Source organism: Capsella rubella, unplaced genomic scaffold, assembly GCF_000375325.1.
Source record: "Capsella rubella cultivar Monte Gargano unplaced genomic scaffold, Caprub1_0 scaffold_2, whole genome shotgun sequence".
Lineage (NCBI taxonomy): Eukaryota > Viridiplantae > Streptophyta > Magnoliopsida > Brassicales > Brassicaceae > Capsella > Capsella rubella.
The window spans coordinates 1,618,155-1,645,580 of record NW_006238922.1 but is presented as its reverse complement, the minus strand read 5'-3'; the positions used below and the strand labels follow the sequence as shown (position 1 = coordinate 1,645,580).

General features: G+C 32.9%; 6 protein-coding genes across 7 annotated transcripts; 4 read left to right on the top strand and 2 right to left on the bottom strand.

The window, feature by feature from the left end:
* Window positions 1–389: 389 nt before the first annotated feature.
* LOC17894922 lies at window positions 390–3,352 on the top strand. Its single transcript, XM_006300395.2, has 5 exons — window positions 390–1,134; window positions 1,566–1,615; window positions 1,707–1,784; window positions 1,902–2,481; window positions 2,574–3,352. The coding sequence occupies exons 1-5, from the start codon at window positions 976–978 to the stop codon at window positions 3,129–3,131; spliced, it is 1,425 nt and encodes a 474-aa protein (XP_006300457.1). The 5' UTR covers window positions 390–975; the 3' UTR covers window positions 3,132–3,352.
* Window positions 3,353–4,504: 1,152 nt separating this feature from the next.
* Window positions 4,505–8,630, top strand: LOC17895241 (jacalin-related lectin 14). The gene is made up of 5 exons (XM_006300973.1): window positions 4,505–4,702; window positions 4,824–5,258; window positions 5,351–5,782; window positions 5,887–6,336; window positions 8,379–8,630. The coding sequence occupies exons 1-5, from the start codon at window positions 4,505–4,507 to the stop codon at window positions 8,628–8,630; spliced, it is 1,767 nt and encodes a 588-aa protein (XP_006301035.1).
* A 769-nt stretch (window positions 8,631–9,399) lies between these two features.
* Window positions 9,400–13,246, top strand: LOC17895823. Of its 2 annotated transcripts, none has more exons than XM_006301259.2 (17): window positions 9,400–9,751; window positions 10,353–10,475; window positions 10,557–10,643; window positions 10,760–10,861; window positions 10,973–11,008; window positions 11,104–11,214; window positions 11,309–11,392; window positions 11,493–11,611; window positions 11,714–11,815; window positions 11,903–12,019; window positions 12,107–12,172; window positions 12,260–12,326; window positions 12,419–12,472; window positions 12,585–12,680; window positions 12,767–12,793; window positions 12,888–12,923; window positions 13,013–13,246. In XM_006301259.2, exons 3-17 carry the CDS (start codon window positions 10,572–10,574, stop codon window positions 13,199–13,201), a joined length of 1,278 nt encoding a protein of 425 aa, XP_006301321.1. In that variant the 5' UTR covers window positions 9,400–9,751; window positions 10,353–10,475; window positions 10,557–10,571; the 3' UTR covers window positions 13,202–13,246. The 2 variants fall into 2 exon arrangements, with proteins under 2 accessions (XP_006301321.1, XP_023642843.1); XM_023787075.1 differs by lacking the exon at window positions 9,400–9,751 and adding an exon at window positions 10,132–10,158.
* Window positions 13,247–14,117: 871 nt separating this feature from the next.
* Window positions 14,118–17,245, top strand: LOC17894808 (secretory carrier-associated membrane protein 3). Its single transcript, XM_006302549.2, has 12 exons — window positions 14,118–14,307; window positions 14,650–14,766; window positions 14,875–14,937; window positions 15,285–15,318; window positions 15,477–15,599; window positions 15,753–15,815; window positions 15,911–16,004; window positions 16,105–16,150; window positions 16,235–16,302; window positions 16,594–16,642; window positions 16,735–16,800; window positions 16,913–17,245. Exons 1-12 carry the CDS (start codon window positions 14,248–14,250, stop codon window positions 16,997–16,999), a joined length of 870 nt encoding a protein of 289 aa, XP_006302611.1. The 5' UTR covers window positions 14,118–14,247; the 3' UTR covers window positions 17,000–17,245.
* A 146-nt stretch (window positions 17,246–17,391) lies between these two features.
* Window positions 17,392–18,160, bottom strand: LOC17895225 (putative glycine-rich cell wall structural protein 1). The gene has a single exon (XM_006302879.2). The coding sequence runs from the start codon at window positions 17,998–18,000 to the stop codon at window positions 17,524–17,526; it is 477 nt and encodes a 158-aa protein (XP_006302941.1). The 5' UTR covers window positions 18,001–18,160; the 3' UTR covers window positions 17,392–17,523.
* Window positions 18,161–21,473: 3,313 nt separating this feature from the next.
* Window positions 21,474–23,148, bottom strand: LOC17895707. Its single transcript, XM_006300467.2, has 2 exons — window positions 22,300–23,148; window positions 21,474–22,108 (listed from the first exon to the last, which is right to left on the bottom strand). The coding sequence occupies exons 1-2, from the start codon at window positions 22,973–22,975 to the stop codon at window positions 21,738–21,740; spliced, it is 1,047 nt and encodes a 348-aa protein (XP_006300529.1). The 5' UTR covers window positions 22,976–23,148; the 3' UTR covers window positions 21,474–21,737.
* Between the last annotated feature and the right edge of the window lie 4,278 nt (window positions 23,149–27,426).

Here is a 27,426-nt window from a genome sequence, read left to right as displayed (position 1 = left end):
TAGAGATTTAATATATATTTAGTGAAGAGGTATATTTAATTTTAAAAATTTAAATCTAGTGATTGATTATTTTTCAGTTTGGTTACTGAATAAATTAGTCATCATCCAATATTAGGCCATCGATTAAACGAATGATAAATATATAAATAATTCTTCTTTTTGTCAGCAACATCGTTCATTGTATTATTCTCGATGAAACTATTCAATTCTAAAATCAGTTTTGGATTATGATATTAAAAAAACACTAATGTTCTAAAAATAAAAATTAAAAAAATATATTCTAAACAAGTTGTTGTGGTAATGACGAATAATAAAGAAATATAAAAGAAAAATTCTGTTTATAAAAATAAAATTACTTTATTTAGGGAGAAAAAACAAAGGCACACAAATCTAGTCGTAAGTCTCTTCTTTGTTCAAAAAAAAACAACAAACCAATCTTCTTCTTCTTCTTTCTTATTTGCCTTTTTGAACAAAACAAGAAAAACAAAATAAAACAACAAAACCACAACCATCAATTTTTCTCCATTTTCACAAAACGTCGAGCTTAAGTTAGAAAGACCCTTCTCGTCAACCCTTTTCTCTCCCACCTCTGATTTTTTTTTTCCTTTCTTCCTTCTTTACTAATTTTGATTTTTAGATTTTTTCATCTCTCATTTTTTCTTGTCGGAATACAGCTTTATCGTGTAATAACCTCCGACACAAACCCACTCGAAACGGCTTTTCTTAGCTTCTTGTCTTATCATACCAGATTACCAAAATTAATTTAATTTTTTTTTAGGTTCTTTGGTTTGTTGTCTCTGTCTCTGTCTCTCTCTCTCTGGTTTGAGAAATTGAGTGGTCGGAGAGAGAAAAATAGATTAGGTGGAAAGACGCTAACGTGCGCTTTTGGATGCGTAGTTTAATTTTGGGTTTTTTTTTCAAAACCGAGAAGCGCGTAAGGGACACGCGTGATTTGATTTTTATTTTTATTTGTTTATGATGATGATGATGGTGACGACGACGATGGAGAGTGATTGGGGAACATGGGAGGAGCTTCTTCTCGGCGGTGCTGTTCTCCGTCATGGAACCGGTGATTGGACCGTCGTCGCCGACGAGCTCCGTTCTCATTCTTTACCTGAGATTTTCACACCTGAGGTTTGGGGTCTCTCTCTCAATCTCCTCGTTTCCCCTTAAATTTCTAATTTAATTATTTGATGTTTTCGATAAGATTAATGTCGGAATCTTATAAAAAAATATGATAATTAGGTTAGGTCATTTAAAGAAAATTCTATGTATTATGAAACTAATTTTTAAAATTTGAAAAAAAAGAAGGTAAAAAATTTAAGATAGAACAAACAACAGTGGTGTTGTCGGTGGATTTAGAAGCATTAGATTCATCGCTTGTGTGTCAAGAAAGCTTTTAGGGTCAAGTACACATTGTTTTGATTCTCCTGTTCATGTTAGACTACTATAGACACTATTCGAACATTGTCTTGTGGTTTTTGATATATTGCAGGCTGAGTTTGGTCATTTCTTGATATTGTCTTTTCTTTTGAATATGCTAAATCCTATTTCCTTATTTGCAGATATGCAAGGCCAAGTACAAGGACTTGCGGAAACGTTATTTGGGATGCAAGTAAAGATTTGTTTCTTCTTGTCTGATACAGGAGTTTAATGACCTACTACGATTGATTATCTGTAGTTTCTATATGTTTATGTTCTTGTAGAGCTTGGTTTGAAGAGCTGAAGAAGAAACGAGTAGCTGAGCTTAAGGCAGCTTTACTAAAATCCGAAGACTCTATTGGGTTAGCACTTGTTTCTAATTGCAAAGTTCTTCCAAATGTCGTAAACGTTTCCGACAATCAATGGAAAAACCGGAGTTAAAATGTTGCGATTGGTTGCGATGATATTCTGTTTTTCAGGTCTTTGGAATCAAAGCTACAGAGTCTGAAGTCAGAAAGTAATGATGAATGTCAACAAAACAATTATGATTCTAGTCGAACGTTATCACTCGAGCCTTCCCCTAAATCCGAAGGTGGAGGAGAATGCACGAGCAAAGATACATCCAAAGACTTGTCATCAGTTGGTAGTTTCACACAGCAAGAACTGATCACAACAAACTGGTCACCTGAAGCTAAGTCAGAAGCACCAGCAGTAGTAGAGCAAGAGAAGACGAAAAGCATACTACACAGCGACATTTTCGAATCTGTGTACGGAGGAGGACAAGTGCTTCCGAGTATGAGGAAGAAACGAGGCAAGAGAAAACGAAAAGATTGCAGTGTTGGTAAAGAAGTGACGGAAGTTAGCGCTGTGGAAGAAAGCGATTTGTTGGATACTTCTGCGGATATTGCTAGCATTTCTAGGTGTAAAGAACCTGCTTCTACTAGCAACAGCCAAAGCAGAGGTCATGGTTTGGCTCTACCCAAGGAGCTTATGAAGATATACAATTCTATTGCACAGAACGAATGTGCACTTGTCTTTCGTAGACGGCTTGATAGCCAGGTAATGATCATAATATGGTGAGCTTTTTAGTCTTACCATGAAACCGCCTTTTTCGCTTATTTCCTCTCTTGTCTATTTTTTGTATTGAACAGAAAAGGGGAAGATACAAGAAACTGGTACAGAGGCATATGGATTTAGACACAATACAATCAAGGATCAACGGTTGTTCGATATCTTCAGCCAAAGAACTCTTTAGGGACTTTCTTTTGGTGGCGAATAACGCAGCTATATTTTACTCTAAGAACACTCGTGAATACAAATCCGCGGTGTCCCTTAGAGACATTGTTACCAAGTCTCTGAGACACTATTTGACAGAAGATCATCCTCCTCATCGTAGCAGCAGCATTACTACAAGCACAAAGGTTCCCATTCTTCCTCAGAAATCTACATCTCCTGCTGTCCGAATGAGCCTGGCAGCTAAAAAACCAAGAACTGGGGCGCACCCTCTTAAAACGGTTGTGAAAGATATGGCAAAGTCTACAAGCAGGGGTAACAAAAGGTCTGTTACGGATTTACCAGTTTCTGCTGTGAAATCCTCAGCAGCTGGTAAGAAGGGAGCGGCGGTAGAGAGAAAAAAGGACGGTAGACAAGCAAATCGAGGACTCGATTCTCCTGCACTGATGGGGAGAAAGCGGAACCGGGTTAGGTGATTTTTAATGAAGGATATGTTTCATTTGTTGTTTGTTGTAGTTAGGCAGAAAAAGCATATTAGATGATAGAAGTTCATGTTTGGGTCAATATGACCTGCAGGCGTAGCCAGAACTGATGAATCATGATCATTGGTAAAAACTAATTGTTAAAAGAATGTAAATTAATCTCATTGTCACCTTTTAATTTATCTACTAATCATAGAAAAAATCGTTTGAGGGTTGTTCTTCCTTAAAAGCAACTCTCATGTGAAGTTTACATGAGATCAAACCAATATAAATAAAAGACAGAGAGCTAATGAGTTTGGTTGGGTGCAACTTTCTTTGTTCAAAATCTTTGATAGATTCAGAACAGTATCACAATGACCACAACAACCCTCTTTTACTCTGGCTCAGGTCTTTGTAGAGCTTTCAATGTATATTTCAAATCTTGAATCATACTTTTACTATTGATGTAATAGTCTTGCTGCAAATCCAACTTTACCTATAAATATATAAGACTACAAAGAAGTCCACGACATGCAATTTGATTGCAGTTTAGTACACACAAAATAAAAAGAGTATTGTCTTTTTATACTTATTTTGAGATTGTTATATACTAGTGTTTGGGGAACCAGGTCTAGCCGTCCGAAAAGAATACACAAGTCAAATCCTTTGTTATACAAAGAAGCCTTCATGCCAAGATATGACTTCTCAAGCCAGTCAGATTTTGTCAGACCAAGTTTCATAACTCCAAGTCTCACATTTTTTTTATTTATGAGAGTTTATAAACTTATCCGGAATAGTTCCAAAATCTATCCGGAATAGCTTAAACTCCAAGTTTTGAAAATGCTTGTATATAAGATTTCCCCTAGGAATCGGTATTCATGTATATAAAAAAAGGAATATACACTTGGTCGTTGTTGGTAGAAATTTAGAGTTGTGACACAATACTTGTATTGAATTATCAAGAAAAATTCTCCCATTATTTATAAATACATCTTTTTCTCCATAACCATGTTCGATCGATTGTTCAACAAAGTAATCTCCGATCATCAAGTGTTCTTCACCTGATCAGCCACCAAGGTTATATATCTTTCTCTTCCCGATGCAGACTTCTTTATATATTGTTTTTAAAGCTTTTAGCTCTAAACTCTTATATATTCTGACTGGCCTAAATTGTTTTACGTAAACATCATGAGCATATTTTCAAGAACTTATACAACTTGAATTGAACCTCTCTTTCATCAATGATTTCCTTCCTTCAACTTTAAACCTTATTAGATTCTTGTCGTCGTGAAAGAGTACTAAAAATTCATAAAATAGCATGTGGGAAATAAATGCAATTATTGTCCTCCATGGCTCCATGTATGAATTAGAGTGAGAACATTTTGGCGATGGCACAAAGATTGGAAGCGGTAGGTAGCACGAAAGGCTTTACATTCGATGATGGATATGACCATGACGGTCTTTCCAAGATTTTTGTTGGAGGTGGTCTTCGAGGCATTAATTACATGGAGTTTGAATATGTCAAGAATGGACTGCTAAAATTTGGTACTCTCGTTGGTCGTCGACATAGAGGTTTCATTGAGACGGTATGTCTTTGATGTACTAATGTTATATACTAAACTACACTTCTTTTACTTGGTTTATATATGTGTTACTTATTAATGAATTTGTAATTTTTGTTTTCAAATTGTTTTCTTTTTTTTTTAGTTTGAGATTAACCATCTCAACAATGAATACCTCGAATCTGTAGAGGGTTACTACGACGACCAATCTGGTTGCATTCAAGGACTTCAATTCAAAACCAATTTTAGGATTTCGGAACTGATAGGATATGACAAGGGTAGCAAGTTTACACTTGAAGTTGAGGGAAAGAATATCAATGGGTTTCATGGATATATGAGGAACAGAAACATCATTTCCCTTGGAGCATACTTCACTTGGAATTATCCGAATAGATTGAAAGCAAAAGGTAGCAAGGGAGGCTATAAGTGGGATGATGGAGCTGACCATGACGGTATAGCTAAAATTTACGTACGAGGTGGTTTTGAAGGCATTCAATACATCAAATTTGATTACATCAATCGTGGAAACCCCGAAGAAGGACCAATCCACGGCTTCTCGGGTAGCGGTTTCACACAGACGGTATACATACAAAGAAGTAACAATTTTTTCTTATTGACTAAAATTGCTATTTCTTTTGTGTTCACCAATTCTTTCTTTCTTTTTTCTTGCAGTTTGAGATCAACTATCTTTATAATGAACATCTAGTATACGTAGAGGGTTACTATGATTTTGCATCTGGTGTTATTCAATCACTTCGATTTAAAACTAACTTTAGGACTACGGAGATGTTGGGGTATGAAAAGGGTAAGAAGTTTTTACTTGGAGAAAAAGGTAAAAGAATCATTGGCTTCCATGGATATGCTGACAAGAATCTCAACTCTCTTGGAGCATATTTCACAACGGTTCCCATTACCAAGTCAGAATGCCACGGTGGTATTGGAGGCCTACCTTGGGATGATGGTGTTTTCGAAAGCATAAGAACAGTGTATGTTAACTATAATACCACTAACATAAAATGTATCACATTTCACTACCAAAACCATACAGTTGTTGAGCGTCAACACGGGTGGGAAAGTATACAAGATGGAGGAGAAGAAGAAGAGGTTCGTACTATATAGATACCGAAAACACGAAATATATATATATATATATTTTTTATCATAAGATCTTGAATAGTCTTTTATGAGAAGCATGATTTTATTTGCAGTTTGAGCTTGACTATCCAAATGAACTGATCACTTCTGTGGAGGGGACTTTCAAAAGCTTTGGAGCTGGTGAGATTAGGGTCACGTCATTGATTTTCAAATCATCTGAAGGGAGAACCTCTCCAACATTTGGAACTGTGTCAGGTACCAAATTTGTGTTGGAGAACAAAGGATGTGCTGTCGTCGGGTTCCATGGAAGACATAGTGATTGCGACCTCGTTGCTATTGGAGCATACTATGGTCAGATACCTCCTCCTACTGCAGAGAAGCTACGACCACAAGGTGGTTATCGAGGAAGTTCATGGGACGATGGTGTTTACGACGATGTTAGAAAGATATATGTAGGAAAATGCGAAAATGGTATCGCATTCCTCAAGTTTGTGTATGACAAGGACACTCGGATGGTTATTGGAGATGATCATGGAAACAAAACACCACTTGAAATCAAAGAGGTGATTAAACTATTTACATCACATTCTTTTTTGGCAGTTTACATTTTACATGTTACATTATCTATACTATTAATTGGGAAGCACACAACAAGAAGCCAAACAACCCCCAATTTTTTTTAAAAATGTCATGAAACTTAAACTTGTTGCCAAACAAAATTAATGACAGCAAAATCTTTTTTAAAAACAAATAAATAATAAAAAACAGAAACAACATATATTTATGGAAATCATATTAATTTTGTTGCCAAAAAGTGGACAATTAAATTCGAAATTTACATATATAACATATTTAATTTTTGAGATATTTTTATACAATAATTTAATACTTAATAAAATCTAATTTATTTTATTTTATTTATCAGGTTTAATGGTTTTATTCAAGTGGTTTTGTTACATTTATTTTGTATATCTGTTATGATATGATAATAAATTTATTTTGCCTTACAAAATCATCATATATTTTAGATGTCAAAAAAAAAATTCATATATTTTAAACACAAAAATAAATATGTTATATATTGTACAATAGTCTAAAATATGGAGAGAAATATTCAACAAAATTGCTAATATGATTAAAAATTAAAAGTGATAAAATCTTAAATAAATAGTTTAAAATGTTTAAATAAAAAATATTCAATAAATCAATAATAATTGTTTTTTCAAAAATCAATAAAATAAATATTTTATATCACATACAATATTTTTTTTCACATTAAAAATCTTCATACTGAAAAACAGTCTCGCAAATATAGCAAAACAAAAAGACCTTTTGAGATATATTGATTAGAAATGAGATATTTATATATTTCGTTGAAATAAAATAAAAAACCAAAAATAACATGTGACCAAAAATAAAATAGTCAAATAAACATTCCTAATTATTAGCATCAATTTAATAATATATTAACCCCCAATCCTGCTGGATATTAACTAATATGCAATTAGCATTTAATAATTTTAGAAAACTTCAGGAAATCATATCACAAGATTATTATATTTTCCATATAATATAACATTGACAATCCAAATTTTTTTTTGAAAGTTAATGTATGCTATAAATAAATAAATAAAATCATATAATTATGAATAAAAATGGAATCAAATATTTATTTGAATTTCCATTACTTAATCTATATTTACCATAGCCACTTACTAAAATATTTAATATATATTTATTCAATTGATTTATTTATTTTTGATTATTTAATTCGAGATAAGTTCTTAGTTTATAAATGTGACTTTTTGGTTACATTTCTTTAAATTTTATGGTAACACAAAAAACAACATTACACAGTAATCACAGGCTATATGTTTCAACAACCTAATAATTAATGGTATTCGTTTTTAATGTTGTTAATTACACGCTATATAATTTTATTTTAAAAAAATAAACATGTAAATGATGCCATTTATATAAAAGAAAAATACATGATCTTATTTTAGAGGGAAAGAACAGGTACAAAAAGGAAACATGTAATTCAAAAAAAATCTAAACTATTTCTCATCAAAAACAAGACGATATAAAAAATTTGGAAATTTAAATTCAATTTTAAATTTCAAATATAAAATGATGGGTATGATATATGAATATGAAATTTAAAGAGCAAAATTAAGTTTTAAATTACTTATTTCAAATATCGGGACAAAAAAAAGTTATTATCTTAACTATGTCTAATAATATACATAAGTGAATTATGGGTAACATGCAAGAAGACATATTATTTATTCATGTGGGTGGGCCAAAATATTTCAATTTGTTGTATGACATGCATAATGAACGGGTTTGACTCTCTTGACATCTATATTTATGTTATTTTATTCAAAAGTTTTAATGTTTTCTATCGTTTTTATGTGATGTGATAGTACATGAATTTAATTGATTTCTAACTTATCATTAATTCGATTCACACTACATCCGGATTTCTTATCTTGTCGATCCGAATACATTAACTTTATGATAAACTTAGGTTTTGCAATCAACCCCGCACGTACGTGCGGGTCCATCCCTAGTGTAACTTACATAAGATATTTCTTGTTGGCAGTTTGATGTAGAATATCCAAGTGAATACATTACGTCTGTGGATGGTTGTTACGACAGAGTAATTGGAAGTGAAGTTGAGGTTATAACTTTGCTGAGGTTTAAGACGAACAAACGAACATCTATATCGGTTGGATTCGAATCAAGCTCAAGCTTTATACTATGCAAAGTAGGCTACAAAATTGTTGGATTCCATGGAAAAGCAAGTAACATGATTAATCAACTTGGGGTCCATGTTATGCCCTTCACCGAGTGATCATCTTCTAGTCTCCATTGTTGTCATAATTATGCAATCTCTCATGTAATAAAAATATGGAATGGAAAATATCTAAAACAACCTAAAACTACAGTTTGAAATTTGTTTCATTTTTATATTATTTTTTTTTCTAAATTGTAAACCAATATTATACATTGTTAACAATAAGCTTTTGACTGAAGAGATGCATGTATTTGATGGGCATGTAGACACTGCGGAAAATGTTATCATATAAACTAAAATGTTATCGAAATGAGTCATTTCTTTGTAAAAAATTATCCTAACTAAAGCAAACTAAATGACTCTGATACATATAATTTACTCCTAACCAAAAACTTCGAATAATTTGAATCTGATACATATAGAATTACACATATGGATGAATGTAAAGAAGATCCAAAACGGTATCTCGATTCTTTGATTTAATATAATTAACCAAAAACGGTTAAATCCGGTTCAGGGTTTAGCATCTATTGGAGTTAGCAATCTTTGGACATCTGGAAAAACAAAAGCCAATCGGAATCGAGTTAGGCTAACAAAAGTCAGTCATGTTCTAGTTGAACAACCCGAGAAGAAGTAGAAACCTTTTTTTCTTTGGTTGCTTTGGATTTGGAGTTGCTTTAGTAGCAAACCACACACACTTATGTTCTGTTTCTCATTGAAAGTTGTTGTCAAACTCTAAAAATAATTGAGCGATCGCAAAACATGGAAAATACATTTTTTTAGTAATAAATAAACAATAAAAATATAAATTATTATTCCTCTAATTCTCGTATTCGGTCGCAGAATCCAACTTAATTAAAAAATTAAATCTTTTTATATTTTTTTTAGGAAGAGAGAGACAGAGAGATAGATTCAGCAGATGACACGAATCACTCCACCATAGCTTCTTTCTTTTTTTTTTCCTTTTTTTTTTGTTCGATTCCGCGTAGTAGTAGAAGAACATTGCTGTTGGGTTTGGTTTCGATCGATTCTAGAAATTGGTTTTGGTAGAAAAATCTCATCTTTTTAAGTGAACAACACTTTACTCTCTCTCTCTCTCTCTCTATCTCTTCTGGGTTTGCTTCATTACAGTGATTCTTCAATCTTCAAGTTTCAGATTTCTCTCTTAAGCTTTAAAGGTTTGTCTTTTTTTTTGTTCTTTCTCCTTGCTCTGTTTCTTTGTTCTGTCTCTCATGGGTTAATTTAAAGATCCAATCTTTGAAATTTATTGCACCGCCATTAAAAAAATTCATTGTTAAGTAATTGTTGAAACTGTTCGTGACCAGATTTATTCCTAAACATAAGCTTTATAATTGGTAATTAATGTGTATCTAAAGCTAACTTTTTTTTAATTTTCTCTTAAACACATTTCAGTAGTGTATTTAGAGTTTGTATTTACATTCCCTAGATCTGGAGAAGCAAACAAATAAATCCAAGAAAATTTATAATTCCAATTTAAAAACTCTTTTGTCTTTGTTTTTTATACGAATCCTTCCTTTAGCCGTTTCGCTTTCATAGTGGCCCAGATTGTGTTCGTCTGTTTCTGGTGAGTGAGTAGACTTTGAAAGGTGTCATCTTTGTGTGTTTCTATTAAGCTTTCTTTATCTTCTTAATAATCTCATTGTTCCGGAGAAAAATATCTCTTTTTTTTTCTTTTTCCTTTTTGGAAAGATTCATTAGCAAATAAAGTTTCGATTTTTATTTGTAGGAGCCTCTGATTTTTGTGTTATTCTCGTGTAGATTTCTCAGAAAAGACACATTCTTGCATGTGCGTAGATCAGAAACTGAGATTTTGGTGAAAGGTTTGAATTGGGTTCTTTGTTCTCTGTTCTTGTGAAGGGAACACAAAGACGGTGGCTTTTGGTGAGTTTTTCTGATTGAAGAAAACTTTGAATTGTCTTTTTGTTTTTGTATGGTATTGATGAATTTTTGATGTTCATGTAGCTCGGTAGATAGATTATGGAACATGATTTGCCGTCTATTAAATCATGGAAGTCACTTGTTAAGAGAAGAAACAATGCTCAAGAAGGGGTAAAAGGCTTTTCTTTTCGCTCTGTTGATCTTGGTGTTCACCATGTTCAATACATTACATCGTGATTCAGTGTGGCTTTTGATTTTGATGATGTGGGTATGCTGGAAATTTGCAGGGTAAATCATCGTGGAAGATGAAGCCTGTTATGGCACTCATGTGTACAGTTCTTTTGATCTTTTGGTATAAGACCACTAATATCCAATATGAACAAACAGAGGTATTGTGGAAGAGCTCATTTTGATATCTTTCGAAAGAAGTTTTTAATGTTTTGATATGATGATGCAATTATTGATATGTAACTCTTTTGTTTGGTATATGCTTTACTTAGATAGAAGAGACAGATTATCCATTTGAGATGGCAAAGGTAACATTTTGAGTCTCTTTGTTTGTAATCTTGATGCATTTGCTGGTCTAAAGTTGATGTGTGGGTTTCTTATTCCGCGATGTGATCTTATTCAGGAATCTGAGCCGGTCAGTGAAAAGTTGAAAGGCTTGCCTTTTGGTATCATGCAACCTAGATCAGATTTGGAGTTAAAGCCACTTTGGTCAAGTAGTAGTTTGAGGTCAAAGGTTAGATTTTTCTGTAAGGTTAAGTTTAGATTGAGGAATCATATGTATTTGTTGCTAGAGGAATTTTCTGATATCTGTTGATATCTTGCAATAGAGCGGCGAATTGACCAACCGTAACTTGTTAGCAATGCCAGTAGGACTTAAGCAAAAGGATAATGTTGACGCTGTTGTAAAGAAGGTAAGCATGCTTTGTATATACTGTATGTCAGTTGAATAGACGAGGCTGGTATGCGAATAGTTTCTTTTCTAATGTTAGTTTGTCTGGTTGCTGTGTTCAGTTCCTTCCGGCAAATTTCACTGTAATTCTATTTCATTATGACGGAAACATGGATCAATGGTGGGATCTAGAGTGGAGCTCAAAAGCCATACACATAGTTGCACATAACCAGACTAAATGGTATAACGATGTTGTTGATATGAAGTCTATTAAGATGTCTATAGCCATGGTTTGTATAGCTTTATAACAATGGTATTGTTCAAAAACTACGATTTTACTCAGGTGGTTCGCAAAACGATTTCTCCATCCTGATATCGTCTCCACATATGATTATGTTTTTCTTTGGGACGAAGATCTTGGAGTGGAGAATTTCAACCCGCAAAGGTTTATTTCATTTTCGCGTTAACTTGTAAATTTAAAACCCATAAAGGTATCATCTTGGAGTGCCTTTTCTAAACAGTCTCTCTGCAGGTACCTGAAGATAGTTAAATCAGCGGGTTTAGAGATATCTCAACCAGCCTTGCATCCAAATTCAACAGAAGTTCACCATAGACTTACAGTCCGGTCTAGAACGAAAAAATTTCATAGGTGAGTTCCTGCAACCACTGGTTAAGGACTTCTCTTGATAATATGTGTTTTTTGATACTTATATCAATTTTGGTTATAAAACTGCAGACGAGTTTACGACAGTAGGGGTAATATGAAGTGCTCAAATACTAGCGAAGGGCCTCCCTGCACCGGGTAAAATTTCTTAAGTAACATAAACAATGTAAGACTTCTCTTGATATACCAAGACACAAACATTAATATATTTCTCTGGCTTTCTAGCTTTGTTGAAGGTATGGCTCCAGTTTTTTCAAGAGCTGCCTGGTTTTGCACTTGGAATCTAATACAAGTAATTTTACGAGATGAACATTTACACAAGATAATCTGTCTACTTTTAATGAAACTGCATCGAACTTCTTGTTGATCTTTTCTGGTTTGCAGAATGATCTGGTTCATGGGTGGGGAATGGATATGAAACTTGGGTACTGTGCTCAGGTAAAGTTCGGTTCTTGTTTTCTTCGCTAAGACCTTACAGCATCACTAGTATTCATTAGCATTGTGACCTGATTGCTTTCTCTAGATGAATCGGTTTTAAATGTTGCTATAGGGTGACCGTAGCAAGAAAGTAGGCATTGTCGATAGCGAATATATCTTTCATCAAGGCATTCAAACACTAGGTGGAAGCGGTTATCCGGATAAGAAGGTCAGATACTCTACTTCCCTCCATATATTCCTCCTTGTAACATAACAAAAACCGTATACTGAATAATCTCTTCATAATTATTACAGAACTCAGGTCGTGGCGGAGTGACTCGGGTAAGCACTACTTTAACATCCAATTCCTCATTTCTTGACTGTAAAATAAACAGACATCTCACCTCTATGGTCACCTTTATTTTTTTGTATACAGAAACGAGGTTCTGCAGCTTTTGATTCAAGGACAGAAGTGAGTTATTGTTTCCTTGTGACGAATCTGCTTTCGGAACTGGCTTTGTCTCTCGAGCAGGATTGTAATTTGTGTGTTTTCTTGAACAGATACGGAGACAATCAACATGGGAGCTTCGAACTTTTAAAGAACGGTGGAACCAAGCTGTTGCAGAAGACAAGAACTGGGTCGACCGGTCTTCATCGACTAGGAACAGAATTGGCGGTAACAGGAGATTAAAACGGACTAGTGTGATTCCAAGTTTAGTGCAGAGGAATGCTAAAGAGACTACAACATAAAAACACTTACAATCAGATTAAATATAGAAAAGCTTTTTTTTTCTTGAGGTTCTCATTGTTATATATAAGTCAATAGTTAATCATTTACTCTCTTTGATTAGTCTTAGTTTTCATGGTAATTTGGTCTCTCTCCATTTTTGATTAAGTCCAATATTTTAGCATGTTTTTCTTGAAAAAAAAAAATAGTTCATATTTAAAATTGGCTTACAAAAAAAATATATTTTTAGTGAGAAAAGCTAAAATCTTTTTCTTTCTTTTTTTCTCAAGAAACTCTCTTTTCCTTTATAGATATAAAGTTAAGATAATATCACAGTAAAGGTTCTCTCCATCATTTTCATATTATAAAAATTAAAAAGCATATATATATATATATATATTTTAAAGTAAAAAATACAATAAATCTTATTTATAAGTCATAGGAAACTAAATTAAATTCTAAATTTCCTATCAAAACTTGTTATTGTTTCTATATTTTCTCTAAAAGACAACTAATATCGATTTTTTTAAAAACATTGTGCCGTATGCGATGGGTTACTTTTCAAACGTTCTTAGAAGCAGACAAGATCATTGACCAAAGGACAATATCAAATTTTCCTATGTACTCATTAGAATATTCAAAATATTTGAAAACCAAGTCGTTGAATATATATTCTTTTTATAATAATTTTGTTTTTAAGGCTAACTTTTAATTTTTGCTTACGTTTCTGATGACATTAATTTAATGAATCCATTAATTTTACAACTAAAAAATAAAATATTAAGTGTAAACTGTAAAGTAGTAAGTTTTGATTAAGAATAAATTCAGATCTGATTAATTGTAATTAACAAGACATAACATAACCAAGAAAAAGAAAAAAATATTTTACTAATAAGAGTATAAGACACGCTTTTGTTTTGTGTATATATGTCTGCATAAGAGCTTGTCTTCAACGTTCGGCTAATCCTCGGTCCGTGCTCTAAGATCTTAGATCGATTTCTATAGTCTTCTTCTTCTTCTTCAGATATCTTGGTAGTTGAATCTTCTGAATCTTTGATTTTCCATAGCCATGGCTAATCGTTATGATCCAAATCCTTTCGCTGAGGAAGAAGAAGTCAATCCTTTCGCTGTAAGCTTTTTTGACTTTTGGATTTAACTCGTAAAAACTATAGCTTTAATCTCTCTTCAATCTTAACTTCTACGAATTGGGTTTTCGAATTGAATCTTGTAAAAATCAGTGAGTTTTTCTTAGGGTTTTAATCTTTGTTGTTGATTTGATTTTATCCCCACTGGCTTTGTACTTGTAGCTTAGAATCTGAACATGGGTTTAATGAAATTGAAGTTTATAAGAGATTTTGTAATGAAAGAGTTGATAAAGTTTCTAACTTTATAAGTATTTATATTGATTTAATCATTGTTGTTCTTGGGTTTGTTATGCTATTCTCCTAACTGACTTGTGGATGCTATGTAGAATCCTAAAGGTGTTCCGCCTGCATCAAATTCGAGACTTTCTCCTTTGCCTCCGGACCCTGTTGGTTTCGATTATGGTCGTACCGTAGACATTCCTCTTGGAAGACCTGGAACACAGGTTGGTTGGTTAAAGATAATTGAGTAGATTTTTATTATATGTTTTTTTGTGATTAGGTGGATCTTGGAGTTAGCTGTGATAACGTTTTGTGCTTTGTTGGGAATCCAGGATTTGAAGATGAAAGAGAAGGAACTTCAAGCCAAAGAAGCTGAGCTAAGACGACGGGAGCAGGTATTGACTGCTAACATTAGTTAAGATAAGGCTTGGACTTATGCACTATGAGCCTTGTCCTTCGTTTAATCTTTTGTGATTTAACTTTAAGAGTAGTTCCTTTGATTCTCCGGTTGGACTTTTTTCTCAATTTTTTTTTTTTTTAAAGCTCTATAAGTTATAGAAGTGGAGACTTTAACTCCTGTTTTAAAGAATTGCAGTCTTCAGATAGGCTTTGCAATGGTTCTATTGTGCAGACACAGTTTTATTTTTGTTTCTCGGTTTCAAATTTAAACCATTTGAAGTATGCTTTACCTAGCAACAACGTCGTTAATCATTTGAATGTTTATTTTGATTCCATTTCGTAGGACCTCAAACGGAAAGAAGATGCTGCTGCACGAGGTACTACGATATACTTTTTTCAAGCACTTATTTCCAAGCTATCTCCTTGATGATGTTGAACTTGTTATTTACTGTCTTTTAACATAGATATGTCTCAGTCGTCTGGTTCATCGTGTTCTCTATCAAAATCATTAATTTTTATTGTTATCTCTATGCAGCGGGAATTGTTATCGAAGTGAAAAACTGGCCGCCTTTCTTCCCTCTTATACACCATGACATTGCAAATGAAATTCCAGTTCATCTCCAAAGACTACAATATGTTACTTTTGCAACGTTTTTGGGTATATTTTTCTGTCCTAACTTAACAATTTTCATTTGATGCAATATACATACTCTTTCCTGCATTTGTATTCAGCTGTAAGTGATCACATTTTTTCTACACTCGTTACTTCTATATTTGTTTATTCGACACATATGTAATTCATGTAAAACAGGTTTGGTTCTTTGTCTTTTCTGGAATATCATTGCCGTTTCTACAGCTTGGATCAAAGGAGAAGGTTTGTTTTAAAGTCCATTATAAAGTTTGGCTCCTTCTCCACCTTAACTGCATATTTTAACAAGACTTAAAAGAGTTTGGCTTTATGTCGTGCAGGAGTGACGATATGGCTTCTTGCCGTAATTTACTTCATAGCGGGTGTCCCAGGAGCCTATGTGTTATGGTATCGGCCACTCTACCGTGCCTTCAGGTTCTTACATGATTTTTGGAGTCTTCTACTTTCAAAGTCTGGATTTGTTGTTCAGAATACTATGTTACTGATTTTTCACATTTTTGTTGAATGTCTGCAGAACTGATAGTGCATTAAGCTTTGGATGGTTTTTCTTGTTCTATATGGTGAATATGATTACCTTCTATGGTTATATTTACATTTATGCTCGGTATAAAAAATTCTGTTCTGAAATCTTGTTCTTGCTGCAGCTCCACATTGCTTTCTGCGTCTTTGCTGCAGTTGCTCCACCTGTCGTCTTCAAAGGAAAATCTCTTGCGTAAGTATCTTTCTCACCGAATTTTGAAGTTAAAGTTAATCCTGTCACTGTGTTTCATAATTTGTGTGTGGTTGAACACAGTTTGAATTGATCAAAATAAACAACTAGTTATTTTTCCAAATCTTTATCACATATTTCAAAAACACCAGCATATTGGTAAAGTGGTAACCATTCTGGTACCTATCACCGGCATAAGCCCACTAAATAATAGTTTCAAAAGTAGGTGCTATATTATCCATTGTTTGAAAACTCTCTAACCATTTTTTGTATCGATTGATCTTTCTGTAACAGTGGGATCTTACCTGCAATAGATGTCTTAAGCGGTCAAGCAATTGTCGGGGTAAGCTCTCTCACCCTTTGATGAGCTTAAAAACAATTCTAAGCATGATCTGATAATATGGATTAATGACCTGACATTTGTTCTCTTTACAGATATTCTACTTCATTGGGTTTGGATTTTTCTGCCTCGAATCAGTGGTTAGCATCTGGGTTATTCAGGTCTCTCTTCTACTCCCATCACTAAAGCATCAGTCTTTGAACATGGTTTTATACATCTGTAATGGTTTTTTCTAACATTGGATTTTGCAATGGCTTCGTTTTGTTTGAGCAGCAAGTGTATATGTACTTCCGAGGCAGCGGAAAACAAGATCAAATGAGACGGGAAGCGGCAAGAGGAGCTTTGAGGGCCGCTGTTTGAGAGAGGTCTCCTTGTAAAATTCTGGTTTGTGTACCTAATCTTCCACTGTTACTTTCATTTTTCAGATTCTATCTCTCTCCCTCTCTATGCTGTAAGCCAAAAAAGATTCAATTTTTCTTTGTACCTTTATCTCATGTAAATTTGTTTGTTCAAAAGTGAGAGTTCAGATTCATATATTTTTGGATTAGTCTTTTGTGTTTGCGTTTGTGTTCCTATATATATTCTAGTGGCTACTTATCAGTTCCATTTCTTGAATTAGTTTCTTACATGTCATAGAGATTACAGATTAGTCTGTAAAGAAAGTTTTGTATCCATTGATGTTTACTGCAAAACGGTTAAAAACAAAAAGAAAAAGCTATAAAGTTTTTGAGCATTGAGCAATATTTTGGGTAAATTAACCAAACCATATGATATATCATTTATTGTAAGATAACTCAAAACATACCAAATCAAGAAAGATTGAAAAGACTATATACTATAAATATATTTTATATAAATAAACATTTACCACGAGATTCACATTTTCAACAATAAGCCACACACTTCTTCTTACAATCAAAGGTGCAACCACCGCCTCCACCACCACCACCGTATCCTTTTCCGGAACGGCTAAAAGACTTGAAACACTTAGCAGGACAGGTCAGCTTCTTCATGTAACAATGACCTTTCTCTTTACAAACCACCGTTGGTCTCACCACACCTCCTTGGCTATATCCACCACTAGGTCCGCCGTAACCACCACCGTATCCTCCACCCATGTTTCCCCAATCTTTGCCGTTGAAACCCGGTAAACCAAAACCAGTTCCTGGTTCGGTTCCTGGTCCGAAGTAGCCTCCTGATGATCCATAGCCCTTGTCATTCTTGTTGTTATTACCTTTGGAGTGTTTCTTTAGCTGATCCGAGTAGGATCCGGTTGATGATCCGGATCGGATCGGGCGTGAGTGGGAGAGTGTAAGTGTGAGAAGCAAAATCGTGAAGAGGAGATTGAGTTTTGTAGTCATTCTTTTTTCGGTGTGAAGTGTTGGATTTGGTTTTCTTGATTTTAGTGGTTCGTGAAGAAAAGAGAAATGTTTATTTATAGAGAAAAGGTTTTAGATGTTTTCATTATATGTGAAGGATCATCTAGTTGTATATAAAGAGAATAATGAAGCTTTAAAGAGCACTTAATTGATTTGGAGGAGGAGTTGGGTGATAGTTGAAGATATAAAGTCACATGCTAAGAGCATCACTGTGAACTTGTGTGAGATTCTAAAAAAAAAAAATTATAATCATATTTTAATTAAACAATAAATATTTTAGTTTTTATTTAAGTTTGACCACTCACAAATGTCCAGCTGTACAAATAGTGTAAGGGGCCGTAGCTTAACTAGGAGGTTTTAGAGCTTTTCTCTTTCTTCTTTCATTATTTTTAATTCATTCTGATTTATTTTTAATCTGTTTTTTTCTATTAACCCCTCTTATGAACCTTGCGTTGGAGATGGTCTAATAGACTAACTTGACTTTTTGAATCAGAATTATTACACAAATAAAAATGAAAAATGAACTCAAATTTTTGTTGGTCATGTCCACAACTACGAATCATAGAGGAGGATGGAGATTTCATAAATATGGGTTAATGAAACTACTAATTTACATAGTCGTACTAGAGATTGGATGTAGAATTTTTATTTAGATTACACAAATAATGAAAAAGTTAGATATAAATAGGACTTTCATGTGAGTGTTTTAGGCTAGTAATAATTAACTAAGTTTTCCAAAGGTTTTGATATTTTGTTTTCCAGTTTAATTCATCTTAAAGATATATATTTTTCAACTAACGCCTTTTCATAATTACATTGCACCAAAAAATCACATCATACAATACATAAGTCATATTGTGGCATTATGGAAATTAGAGTATGAAGGTCAAAAACATGCAAATTATCATAAAATCTTCTATGATAGGAATTGATTGCTAGAAACTAATGCCAAAGACTTCATCATTAATCACTATAGTCAATTGTTAACTATCAATGATTGAATCTACCCAGTAAAATCAACATGATAAGCCAAAGTCTCAAACAAACAAATTCATAGATAAATTAAGAATCATCCAAGGCAGATCAAGTGGAATCAAATTCCATCAAAATGACGGAATGAAGTAACATACGAGCGAGTAAAAGAGTTTCCTTGTGTACAAAATACATCAGCTAATTTCCTTGCTGTAAAACAAGAAAGTGCCAAAAAAATACAAATTTAAATCAGATACTTATGAGTCATTTAAAAAACGGATACATGATTCATGAATTTATGACACCATTACAAAATTAAAAATAATTAGTAAGAAACTATTAAATTGCTCATATTTGTTGTAAAGATGATAATATATACTAAATAACCAAAATAATTCTGTTGGAAAAATTAAATAGAAATAAAATCATTTTTAAAATAGAGACGGTTAAACAGAAAAAATGCATAAATGATTATTTTCAGATATAGATTTTTTTTAAGTGTGTAAAAATAAGAATTTAAAATAATACAAAATCAAATATAGAAGCCATTAAAAGATTGGAGATACAAGAATCATAAAATCATGATATCATTTCAGAAATTAAAGTAATGAATACGAAAAATATATCTTTTTGAAAAGTAAAAATAGATACAAAATATATAAAATGATTTGTTGGAAGAGAAAAAACCAATTTTAAAATATAGAAGATTAAACAGGGAAAAAAGAATAAATGACTCATGTCTCTATCTCAAAGTCATACTCTCTTTACTAGTAGTAGTAAACCCAAATCTGGTCGGTTCATCCTCATGATGGTTTTACTCCAATTTGGCAAATACAAATCCAAAACTGACTTTATTGCAGACAACAGATGTGTGTGTCTGACAGATAATTTTCCCACTTCACCTAGACAAGAACAGAAAGTGCCATTAAGTTCCTCAACTATCATCTACTTAACTTTTAAATTCTTCTTAAAACAAACATTGTTTTCATATTTATAAGTATTTGAATTCTCAATCGAACTAATTTTATAAAGTATGTATAATTAAAAGAACCATTTAACTTATATGTTGGAATCATTCCAACTAATTTTCTATATTTGAGTAGTTTAGTGGTTGGTATACTTTTACATGCATAATAATACACTAATTAAAGTATTATTTCATATCATATTGTTTTTAAAAATATGAGAGTTGAATATTGTTTTCAACGATATAAAAACTTCTTTGGGACCTTTGTTGTGTGTTTTTATTCTAAGAAAAGTCTAATTGAGATAGAAAATTCATTCACAAGCAAACCCTACATGTCTACAAAGTGTGTATTTGGTTCACCCACCGTATTCTATGAAAATGATTTTTCATATGCACGTACCTCTCGTATTTGTTTTTCTTATTTTTGGTCGTTTAAATCCTTGTATATTTCTGTATTTTTCTAAGGAGATATTTTCCATATTGTATAAACAAAAAAAACGTCGAATGGTTTGCGACAACCAAAATAATCTTATCCTATACATAATTATATAATTGTTATATGTTAGAAAAGAGGTTTTCTATCATAATGCTAGAAGAGATTCACTGAACAAATACTTAAATACATCAACTTCAATGAGAGTTCTGATATTATATAATGCAAATAAAAAAAGGCAAAAAAAAATCATATATTCAAGTATATGGGTATATCCGTATATGAGATCTACCAAACAAAACAAATAAAAAACAATGCGTATGGGTAACAATGCCGAATCTACTACATGTTAGACTTATCTTTATGCTTTGCAAAGTATTGCTAGGATTGAATAGCATTGCTTATACTCAATAAGTTGTCTAAAAGTTACATGTAAAAATAAGTTATACATATAAAGAAAATTATGGTTAGTTCTAATGATTAATGTTTATGGGTACTTTTCACTAACAATATCATAGTTATTGATAAGATTGGTTCCTACAAATCCAATACTCGGATCATCGATCCATCTCTCAATCCAACATAAAGACGATGACTCGCAGGGATCTCACAATCTTTGCAAAACTTTTTGATGTCACAGATTACTTACACTTAACTAAGTCTCTATATATTATTAGTGTGCATAATTACATATCGATAAAGATCAAGCAGTCATGAAAGTTAGTTAGCAAAGAACTTAGACGGTTTATTAGGTTATACATATACGCGATTGTGACAAATGACCAACATAGTTTAATGTTATTAAACTAAAGTGTTTCCACTTTAACAAACTCTAACACTAGTTTACAAGAAATCTTTACCACCAAATTTGGACAAAATTTCTCTATTTTGTATATAAATCTTTGAACAAACTTCTCTATCTTTCGAATAAAGTTGGTTACTTCCTTATTTTTACTCGTAATTATTTTCTTAATTATTTTTTTGATCAATGGTTAGTTCGTAATATTATCCTTAACAATATGTACAATATATGGTTTGGCATAATACAATAGCAACCAAGTGTATATATATCATTTTTTCATGTAAAACCAGCACATTAATATTTACAAACCAAATATTATACACATCACACAAACAACACCAACAAAAAAACCCTATGATAATAATTACTTCAAAGCATTGACTATAAAAACCTCAAGCTTCACAAATTAATAAACAGATTTTTTTTGACATCTAACTTTCTTTTTTTCCTTAAAAAGTTAAAATCCACTGTGACTAATTTTCTCTTTCTATTTTTTTAGTGAGTAAAATAAAATTTAAACGAAGGTAAAAAAACAACATAGAAGCTTAAACCCCACGGCTAGTTATCTCTTTGTACTGTCTAAGCGACTCCAATCTCTGCAACTTCATCTCCTCGTTGGTCTTCTTTATAAACGCCTCGACTCGTCGATTCAACTCATCCTGACTCAGCGACGGCTCTTTTCTCATCTTCGCCGTCGTCTCTAGCGTCTGGTAATAATTAGTCCTGTCTCGAAACGTCTCCGATTTCTTATAAACCGGTTTCGCCTCGCCGTCCACGCCACAACCGCTGGAATCACCACGGGTAAACGTATCAGATCTCCGGTATAACTTTCTTTTCTCTTCCGTTATCATCTTCCATATGTTCTCTAACGTCTCTTCGTTTCCCTTTGGCTTCGTCACTCTCAAAGCTCTCACACCTGAAGTGAACCCAAGGAAAAAAAAAATGTTAAGTTACATATTTACCCTTTTTGTCCACCGACGCCATATTTGAATTTTCAATCTACCAAACCGTTTTATTTTGTTTTTGGTTTACATGACATCATCATCTTCTTCCTCTGTTTTTTTTTTATTCGATGTTTTAAAATAAAGTGAAGAATCAAATCACTACCTTCTTGGCTTGCTTTCATTAATTTCCGGTGACTGAACCTTGAAGAAACCAGAGGCTTCTCAATCGGAGGAAGATTCTCCGATTCGATCAGATGATTCTGATTTGAATTCTGCAACGATACAAAATCGGATTCAACCAGATCTGAATTCTCCACCATAATCACTCTCTTAAGCTCCTCTTCAATTTCATCCTCCGCCGCCGTCGCCACCGCATATTTTATCTCCTCCTCCTCTTCAACCACCGTAACCACTTCTGATTCCAGCTCCTCCGCCTCCGGATTCGCTACAACGAAACCGAAATGCGCACCGGAATCCAAATCCTTAACCTCCAACATCCGCGGAGGAGCTTGATGTTGATTCACAACCGGCTCCTCCGTCTGGTGGATCTTATAACCACCACCACCGCCACCACCGTATACAACGATCTCGTCTTCTTCATCCCGATCATGATGGCTTCTGTAATACTTAGAAGAAGCAACGATAGTGATGATGATTCCGTTGGTAACAACGTAGAGATACGGCGGTTTCAGCCACGACAACAAGGAGCTCCATAAGATCAGAGCTTGCGACACGGAGAAATCAACAGCTACCGGAACAGAGACTTTAAGCAACATAACAACGGATGCGACGCCGCTAGAGAGTAGCACCGCCTTGATTGTCATCATCCACGACACCATTCTTTTTTTAATTTCTCTCTCTCTTTCTCTCTTTTTGAAGATTGTGAGTGTTCGTTCGTATGGGTATGTGTGTACGGTAGACACTTCTGAATCCTTTTTTCAGATTTATATAGGGAGGGAAAGTAGCGTATGATTCTATATCCACCGTTAGATCTTCGCTAACTTAGATGGACGGTTTAGATTTATGGAGAGTGTTTTTTAATTTACATTATCGTCAGATGATTTAACGATGACCATGGAACTAATTATCTCTTACGTGTAAATTTGTGTGTAATAATAAATACTTGATGTATCATGCTCTTTTTTTGGGTTTTAATGTTTGATAACTCTTGATAGTTACTGGTGAAATTCATAAGAATATTCTAATTAGTATATATAGTTTTCGTTTTTTGGTGTCATCAAGGGAATTGTTATAGAGAGAGAGATCGATAGATGATAATAACCACGAAAAGAATGATTTGTTTATAGAAGAACTATAGCTACAAGCCTACAAAAGTCAATCAAGAATTTCTAGATTACATTGTTTTTTGTTAGTGACATATCTAATTTACATTACTTTTTCCACGAACTTGTCCCCATAATCTTACACAACATTTACATCACATATCCATAAATATGTTATTTTCTATAGTAGATATTTTTAAGTTATTATTACATGTGATATGTTCTCGATCGCTTACGTTTTGTAATTCACGTCATTAATAAAAATAGTAGAACTCGTAGTATTATATACTATGGTATGTGAAAGACGTTATAAAAGATGTCATGACGTCGTGTTATATTAGTCTACAATATTAATTCTTGTTTTTGATGTGAATTACAAAACATTTCTTAGTAGTTTCTATATTAGGTTGTATAATTTATGCCGGAATTTAGACGGAAAAAGAAATATTTCATAGAATTCTTACGAAAATATCATTTCTAAAGCAAATTTTATCAATATATCGTTTTTGTTAAAATTCTATAGATTCATCATTTTTGAACACTTCAAAATATTTGAATTTACTATTTTTTATTAAAATAAATATTTTTTATTATAAATACCAAACTTAAAAAACAAAAATAGAATGACTAAACTCAAATATAACTAGTCAAACACGTATTCATCAATCTTGTTTTGTAAAATTTACAAATATCATCACAAAAAATAATAATTTCATAATTGATTTATGATTAGCAGCATTTAAACATTCAATAATAGATAACATATATAGATGGTGCACAAATTTGAGTTTTGGATATCTATCTACCACAAGGCTACACTTCTCAAATTCTGATTTGATGGGTATTGTTCGAAAATGGCTTGTAAGATACTAAAATATTACCCAAAAAAATCTCTCCAAGTGTAATCAATCATACCAAAACACAATTTTTTTTGTTTTTTAATGAAAGAAACTACACCATTCATAACAATATCTTTGACCATTATAGGAACGCAGATTCTGAATTCAAGTAGCGGCCAGCCGGCCACTTGACTGATCATCATAGAGGAACATAGATTCTGGACTCGAGTAGTGTGGCCACTTGATATACTCAGAGCCATTGATAATTTAAGTGATTTTGTCGATGGCATGAAAACTATAGTAAACATTGTAACTCTATACGTCAATACATATTAAAATTTCGAAATATTAAAAGTTGATTTGTAGAGTGATATTTTTAACGTGAGTTATTGTGAATTAGAATTAGTGATGGACACATATAACCATATTAGTCAAGAAAATAATAAAGTGGTGTTGTGTATTAGTGAGGTGGGTGTTGAGGCAAAGTATATACTAACTTACTAAATACAGTATAAAATTAACCAACGCATATTTGATTGAATGGACAAAGAGTCTTGTCGAGGAAAAAAGTGCAAATGTAACTTAGAGCATCACCACTCGAGTAACCTACAAAAAAAATGTTTATGATTAAATTAATTATAAAATTAAATGAAAATAATAGAATAGCTGTATAGGGTACTTATGTTACAAATAGAGAAAAGAGGATCGATTCTTCAATTGCCTATAGAAGTATCGATTCTTTTAATTGTGGGCCCTTTTTTAGTTTTTTATTTTATTTTTGCTTTACAAAATCAATTAGTACCTGTATAAAGATTGCCAGTGGAGATGGCCTTATGGACTAAGTTTGCTTACATCATTATATATTTATATATACTACATATCTCAATAGTCCTATTTTGACCAATATCAGTTATTTAAAATTCATCAGATTGGAGCCTTGAGACATCATTTGTTTCTTCTTCTTTTGTACTTTATTATTTAACCGATGATTACATCCAAATTAATCCTAATTTATTATAGACTTGTGAATAATCAAGAGTAATAATTTGGTCATTCAATATAATATGAAATATTGTAAGTTGAAAAGAAAAAGAAAAACTCAATGGAGCGTCGTTTTGAAAATCGAGTTGATGTATATATGTGCAGAGTGCATACCACAAAAGTTCGAATTTGTGGGTAAAATCAAAGAAGCTTTGAAAAAGTGTGTATATGTTTTGAGATGAAAAATACTAATAAACACTTACTATATTACAAAGTTACAAAGTAACGGTCACATATTGGACCGTTATGTGAGGAAAGGTTTGAAGCCCCATTTGGGCCAGCCAGCACTCACCAGTTAGCAGCTGCTGCAGCCCCCACTGCACTGGCTGCTCGCTCGTGTCCAGCTGTAGTCTTCATTGCTCCCCAAAGTTTACTTCGCAAGTGGCACCACAAGTCTCCACTTTATCTTCTTACTTCTTCTTTAATATATGCTATTTGTTTACCAATATTCAACTTGATTATTAATTTATTTACCAATATATTAAGAAATATAGAAGTTTATATTTCTACAAAACTATGTACAACAAATTGAGTGTTTCACATTATTGGGTTCAAAGGTTTTCACCTCACATAAATTACTACAGAATAGCATTAGCTCGATATGCTATATACGTGATATATATATACGTAGGTGCAACTTATCCTAAAAAGGACATCTAGTAATTTAATTTGAACTAATCTGATTCTCCACCCATAAGATTTTGTAGATTCTTCTTTTTCTTCTAAATTTCATTAGTGAAATAAAAATTGAAAAGTGCAAACGCGTTAAAGCCGACTCTATAACGCTCGTTTTATTTTATATATATTTTTAGATTTTGTTGCTTTTATATATAAAGTTATTTTTTTGTTTAGTCATCATAAAGTGTCTTTTATATATTTGGGTTTAAAAGATAAAATTGTTGGTCGGTCAGTCTACTAAATCAGCTTGAGGTAGGGCTTTTCGCTCATATATCATGTTATTCATTTCGTAATATTAATTAATTTATCGAGTTCCTAGTTAACTCGCTCTTGTATGATAATTTGATAAAAAAGGTTATTTTCGTGGTTCTATATTAGTGTGTGAGTTCCTATTACACTATTTCCAATCATTTCTCCTTATCCAATTTCATAAACAATGAATACATGCTCTCTAACATGTAACTATGTAAGTGTTTTTAAGATTTACATACGATCGATAAGTACTATTCGAGATATACAGATGGTTGCACAACAACGAAAAACATGAAACGATATTTGTTAGCACTACTAGCTCATCTACAAACTAAAATCTATTTACCTTATAAGAGAAGATATTTTTAGTCTATGGATACACACAAGTTGAACGAAAAGAGCCACATCATAAAACTTGGGTTGGTTTTGGTGTGAAAATGCTGCAAATGGTTGCACCACAAATCTCAGACATCGTTGAATCAGAGTCTTGGCCAAGAAATTTCGTAGAAACAGCGAATGAACAAAACGACAACTGCATTCAACTATAAAGTTTTGTCATGGGTAACCGTCAACTAGTGATGGGTAACCGTCATTTTCATCCAACGGTAATAGACTGTGAGTTTCTTCTCAACTCACACTCACGCACCACCGTTCGCGTTCGAGATTATTCAGTAGAACAAAACTTGACGTGTCGTTCAACAAAGCTATGACTAGAGTTCACGCGCTATAGTTCGCGGCTGTGGATAATGCCATCTCTAGTTCCGGTAATTTCTCGAGTATCGCAACGGTTTTAAGGAGAATCTACACTGAAGATCCGTTACTTGTGCACCGGCCAGAGCTTACAAGGCACGACACGTGTCACTTCTAAAGTACGTTGAAATTTTTGATCTTCTCGGTTCTTCTTTTAATTTTGTTCGAGTGAGGAGATAATGTGAATGGATAAAATAGGTATGTAAGGAGACAAACTATAATAAATGTTTGATACATACTAATCTTTGACTGTTTCTATTAAAGAAAACAAAAAGGAAATGATAATTAATTAAGCAAAATATACGAAATTATATATATTCGGTAGATAGAATGACTTACCAACTAAATATCCTAAACGTGTGTTTGGTAATTAGTCAAATACGCGTACGAGGTTGTTTAATCAGTTGTTTAATACTTTGCTCAAAAGTATGGTTCTTTGTGTTATTG

Coding starts and splice junctions, on each gene's coding strand:
- LOC17894922 (XM_006300395.2), top strand. CDS start 976: ATGATGATGATGATGGTGACGACGACGATGGAGAGTGATTGGGGAACA. Junction 1,785..1,901: donor AAATCCGAAGACTCTATTGG/GTTAGCACTTGT, acceptor TCTGTTTTTCAG/GTCTTTGGAATCAAAGCTAC. Junction 2,482..2,573: donor GTAGACGGCTTGATAGCCAG/GTAATGATCATA, acceptor TGTATTGAACAG/AAAAGGGGAAGATACAAGAA.
- LOC17895241 (XM_006300973.1), top strand. CDS start 4,505: ATGGCACAAAGATTGGAAGCGGTAGGTAGCACGAAAGGCTTTACATTC. Junction 5,259..5,350: donor GTAGCGGTTTCACACAGACG/GTATACATACAA, acceptor TTTTTCTTGCAG/TTTGAGATCAACTATCTTTA. Junction 6,337..8,378: donor CACCACTTGAAATCAAAGAG/GTGATTAAACTA, acceptor TCTTGTTGGCAG/TTTGATGTAGAATATCCAAG.
- LOC17895823 (XM_006301259.2), top strand. CDS start 10,572: ATGGAACATGATTTGCCGTCTATTAAATCATGGAAGTCACTTGTTAAG. Junction 12,020..12,106: donor AGAACGAAAAAATTTCATAG/GTGAGTTCCTGC, acceptor ATAAAACTGCAG/ACGAGTTTACGACAGTAGGG. Junction 12,794..12,887: donor GTCGTGGCGGAGTGACTCGG/GTAAGCACTACT, acceptor TTTTGTATACAG/AAACGAGGTTCTGCAGCTTT.
- LOC17894808 (XM_006302549.2), top strand. CDS start 14,248: ATGGCTAATCGTTATGATCCAAATCCTTTCGCTGAGGAAGAAGAAGTC. Junction 14,308..14,649: donor AAGAAGTCAATCCTTTCGCT/GTAAGCTTTTTT, acceptor GATGCTATGTAG/AATCCTAAAGGTGTTCCGCC. Junction 15,816..15,910: donor AGCTTGGATCAAAGGAGAAG/GTTTGTTTTAAA, acceptor TATGTCGTGCAG/GAGTGACGATATGGCTTCTT.
- LOC17895225 (XM_006302879.2), bottom strand. CDS start 18,000: ATGACTACAAAACTCAATCTCCTCTTCACGATTTTGCTTCTCACACTT.
- LOC17895707 (XM_006300467.2), bottom strand. CDS start 22,975: ATGGTGTCGTGGATGATGACAATCAAGGCGGTGCTACTCTCTAGCGGC. Junction 22,109..22,299: donor AATGAAAGCAAGCCAAGAAG/GTAGTGATTTGA, acceptor GGTTCACTTCAG/GTGTGAGAGCTTTGAGAGTG.